Genomic DNA, 5,065 nt, shown 5'->3' with positions numbered 1-5,065 from the left:
GACTCAATGATCTGTCTGGGTCCCTTCCAACTCATTGATTCTATGATTCTACGTGTTTTATATAAATCATATTAAATGAAACAAAGTTGAGGACCCCAACTTATAAATGTACAAAGCTGCTTCCTGAAAGAACCTCTGAAAGTACCTCAAATCTCTGGGTCCATTCCTGTGCCAAGGTTCTCCTGCATTCCCTCAACTTGCACTTCAGCTTATGGGAATCAAGAGTGTTTAGCACCCTGCAGGATTTAGGGCAAATCACCCATCTTTAAGTTTCATTTGGTCTCAACCCCTCTCCCATTACAATTATTTTGAATTTGAAATATTCTGTTTCACATACAAGATATTTCTCAGGCTCACATATGTCTGAGGTCAAGAAGCTATGATGGGCTACATGGCCACATGGACAAGATATTGCTTCTTGAGAGGTATTCTACCAATATGTTTTTCTCCACAGTATGAATATTCTCTACAATATAGCTTCCAAAGCAAAATCATATACATCACAGAAAATTTTAATTTGCATCAGAATTTTATTTTATTTTTCACTGAAGAAAACAAATATTTATTTAACCAAAACAAGGACTTTTTAAAAATAATAATAAAAATGGTTTTGGTTTATGTTTTATATTTTAAAAGAAAAATATTTGCAGAGGATTTAGAAAGAATGACATTTTCCAAATTCTGCACACACATCTCTCTCTTTCCCCTACTCCACACTGCACTCCCACCTCCTTGCCTAGTCAAAACGGCCTGCTTTGAACAGCCGTAGTCAGGAGCAGCTCTGAAGAGACCTCACTTTGCAGAGTGGCTGAGAACAGCTAATTGGGATACTGGGCAGAAGCAATTCTGAAGAGGTTTTTGCTTCACAATGTCTCTGGGAACAGCTTGAACAGACAGGTGACTAAAGAGAAGAAATGATAAAGAAACCTCTGCATAGCAGTGGGTGGGGAGAGAAAAAAGATCAGAGATGAAGAGAACTTAGTTCCACTGGGAATAGCTGACACAGAGAGATAGTCAAAAGCTGTTCTAAAAGGCCTAGATCAAAGACAACCCCACATCCTGAGGTGTCCTCTATATGCAAAAGAACCAGCATTTAGAAAGCCCAGATGACTTACTGAATATTCATAAGAACTTTAGAAATATACATAGATATTCCTACTTCATGAATACCTTTCTCAGATAGCACCTGGGTGTGAATCTTTTCACACTGCCGCCATTTAGCATCCCTGGGATAATGTTTCAGAAGACAGGTAGAAGATAGAAATGCAATAACCAGTGTTACACCACTGCACCTGTCCCATGGGCTGAGTCAATTCAGAACTCAAAAGTGGGCAGTCACAATGGTTAGTGTGAGAAACCTCCTCCATGCCAACTAAGGAAACTATTTCACCTGGACACTCAGGATGCTTTATCCTCCCCTAAATTGCCTCATTTAGTCTGATTATTTGGTGTACACATTACATATTATGGAAACTAGAGGTGGTAGTTTATAGATCATGTGGGTGTAAAGGAAGAGTTGGCCTTCCTGGAGGACTGCATTACTGGTTAGATATACTGCTTTTCTCCGCTTCCCCTTTGATCTCATTTTCCTCACAATTTTCACCATTAAAATAGCAACATTTTATCTCAATAGACTTTCATGGCAAGCTGTTTAATTTGTTCTTCATCTAGTAAGATTATTTTGTGGTTTGTAATACTTTGTGGCAACACTTATGGGGGGGAAATCAACTTAGTACTTGCCACAGCATTTGGTGGAAAATAAGAAGAGCTGCTTTTTACTCTGAAGACCTCACTGAGAACTTGCTGGATCCATCCTTGAGCATATGATAGAGACAACCTAAATGCTATAGGTCTTCAGTTAACTAACTGCTGAGATAGGCTCAGACCAACCCAGAATTTCTATGGTTATTCCTATTCCTCATGCTCTGAAAGTTCAGTCCAACCCAGATCAAAGCAACCATGCCATAATAGAAGCCATTTTAGAAGCAGTAATACCTCAGTCATAAGTCTAGCTCAGGAATGTTGTGTGCTGATGGCAGCAGCACATGCAGCAATGGCCGCAGGCCACCACAGGCAGGACCAGGCTGGCAGCAGTGGCAGATGTTACTCTTGTGCCCTCCCTAAGTTGGTGCCCAGGGCTGGTGCCACACTCATTCCCCCTTAGTCATGCTACTGATCTCAGTGTTTCAGCCATGCTGAGCGGGAGCAAGGCTGTACAGCAGGTGTAAGGTGAAGTAGGCATCTCCCACCTTCCCCACCAGATGCCCACCTGCATGTGAATGGCTTGGCTTTCTCAAGACAGTGTGAGCAGCCCAGCCCCCTCCTGCTGCACCACCCCACCCCACAGGAGCAGAGGCAGGAAGTAAAAATTGGAGAAGGGCAGAGGAGCCCATTGAACACAGTTGCCACAGCAGGAGCAACAGCAGAAGAGGGGTGGATGGCAATGGCAGCCATGCCAGAAACCCACAGGCCACATATTAACCTTCTGGGGGTGGATACATATAGCCTGCCAGTTGGACAGCCCTGGTTTATACCTTCAGATATTCACTGATAAAATGCAAATGCTGCATCTTCCATTTAGGAACCAACTGGGGGAAAGTCTGCTGGAGATGTAGTGCAGAGGAAGAGCTGTCAAACTCCTGATGGAGAAATTGCTTTGGAGCTCAGTAGTTCACACTGACGCTCGGAAAAGATTTTAACAGACTCTGAGCCTCAGGTAAGTACAAACCCTGTGGTAACTAAACTGACACCAAACATGCAGGATCTATGCAGCCCCTGCAGGATGGCAGACACAGAAAGCCAGCAGATGGTCTAATCTGGCTACTACCACAGCAAAAAGATTGGTCTTGAAGTCAAGGTTACAGAAATGTAAATTTAGTCCTTTTCTTTGCAACAGACTTCCTATGCCACATGGGTAAGACAGTTGGGGCTAGAACTTCGGCTTCTAACTTGCCTATATTCATTCTTCCAAAGAATTGAGTAAGAGCTCATGCTTCTTTTACAACATTTCTACTGTCATCATGGTGTCAACACCCACTATTTATAAAATAGTTTATGAGACAGAGTGCTAATCCAACACAACAGGAGACCTAGGTTCAAGACCTCTCTCAGCCTGAGGAAGCTGAAAACTTGATTTCTCACTACCTCCAACCAGCGTAGCTCACAGCCTACTGGTTTGGACTGCCTCCTGGGAGATAAGAGCTGTGAGTTTGAACTCCCTCAGAGTGACGAGGCATTTAATGGGACACTACTACTTCCTAGGTGAGTGCTTTAACCACTAGGCCTTAATATAGACAGTGGGTAGTACAGCCATCTTAAAAAAATCCTCCAGAATTGTATTCTATAAGGAGCCCAATACTCTTGGACACCGAACACAGGACATGGAATAGAAAGCAAAGCAGCAAATCAGGAAGGGGAAGGGGATCCAAGTAGAACTTGGGGAAGGCATGGTACTTAATCTGTGATCCATCTACCAAAAAGCACCCCACCCCCACCTGCCACATCCCTGCCAAAAAGCATCCCTAGGATTATACCAGTCTAACTAAGATCAGAATATGGCCTGTTTTAAAAATAAGTCTAAATTCAGTTTATACTAAGTTCCCTCTTCAGGACACTTTTCAGTACCAAAGTGGTGTAAAGCATCTTATGTTAGTAAAATTTTAGTTTCTATGTGATGTCAATAATACAGATAATTGCCTACTCTTTGTTCTGATCTGACTACCTGTTTCTCTCATGTCTAGCATATTTTTAGTCTTGCATATTTCTGAAACAGTTTTAAATTGCAGATCAATGTAATATAAATTTTCAATAGATACTGATTTTACTACATTAAAATAAATCTTAGAGCAATTATTCCCCAAATCTCTGACTTTTCTCCCAGTCCCCATATTTGTACCTCACATTCAATGGATTTTAGTATCTGATGATTCCAATACGTGGCTTTATTTCACCTTGGATATTTATTGCAGAGCATTTATTTGCATCCGTCTCCAAATATCATTTTATCTGGAGAAACTTAAATTTTAAATCATTTTGCATCCTCCTGTCAATGCCAGTGTTGTACTTACTCTGAGTGACGCCTGTCAATTCCACTGAATAACTCCCACAGCTCCTCAGAACTTAGGATTCCATCAGCAAAATAGTTTTTAAACTCTTCAAATGACAGCTTTCCATCATCTGCATTTAAATGAGAGAAGAATAATTATACATCTGTTGCAGTAGCATCACAGGCCTTGGTTCCACCCAGTAGAGTCTGTACTAGAAATGGGGGGTGATTGGGCATGGCCTGCATAAAAATTAGAGCTGAGAAATGTCAGTGAAACCACATCCCACCAGAATGTGTCATGCTGTTGAAATAAAAAAAAACTTGGCAAAACAGGAACAATTTGCCTGGAATTTCATTTCAGAACAACCAAGGAAAAGAATTCTTATAATGTTTCAGTCTGTTCAGAATGAAAGATCCTGAGTTTTCATTTTGGAATGACTCTCCATTTCGAATCTTTTAAATTTTGTGTTATAATGTTGTAACAATTTTAAGTCAGATTTTATGGAAGAAAATACTGGTATCCTACTTGATGCAATAAGATTTTTTTGCTTTCCCACGTGGAGAATTTTGGTGGGGTTTATTTAGATTTGGAAACAAGCCAGATTCTGCCATCTTGAAATCCTCTGTGAAACAGAACAGCCCTCCACTCTTGGCTCTGGGGGACACACAATATTTCAATGAATATTGGTCTGTTGCTACTCAAGGCAAAATCCAGATCAGCCTCTTAGGCACCTCCAACATAGACTTCAACATATCTAAATATTAAGTACTTATCCCCAGGAGAATGATTCAACAAAACAGGATTAGGGGCCAAGGCTCTCTATGCAGTCAGTGGAGAGGGATTCGGCATCTCTGGAGGGCAAGTTTGAAAGCCTGGGTGCAGAGTTCGGAAATGACAAATCTATACAAAAGGGGAGTTCCTGGTTTTGCAGTTTCCGAGTTTCATAGATTCATAGATATAGGGTCGGAAGGGACTTTGCAGATCTTCTAGTCTGACCCCCTGCCCTGGGCAGAAGAGAA

At 41.4% G+C, this 5,065-nt stretch overlaps 1 protein-coding gene across 1 annotated transcript in view; it reads right to left on the bottom strand.

Moving 5' to 3' along the window:
- Positions 1–4,345, bottom strand: part of NECAB3 (N-terminal EF-hand calcium binding protein 3) — a 121,654-nt gene extending 117,309 nt beyond the window's left edge. Inside the window, exons 1-2 of the mRNA XM_019513012.1 lie at positions 4,333–4,345; positions 4,068–4,176 (exon numbers count right to left, since the gene is read on the bottom strand). Of these exons, the coding sequence (XP_019368557.1) occupies positions 4,068–4,176; positions 4,333–4,345 (122 nt within the window). The remainder of the gene's footprint in view (positions 1–4,067; positions 4,177–4,332) is intronic.
- Positions 4,346–5,065: the final 720 nt, after the last annotated feature.

Source organism: Gavialis gangeticus, unplaced genomic scaffold, assembly GCF_001723915.1.
Source record: "Gavialis gangeticus isolate Ggan-Ray unplaced genomic scaffold, GavGan_comp1, whole genome shotgun sequence".
Classification (NCBI taxonomy): Eukaryota; Metazoa; Chordata; order Crocodylia; family Gavialidae; genus Gavialis; species Gavialis gangeticus.
This window is presented reverse-complemented; position numbering and strand designations above follow the sequence as displayed.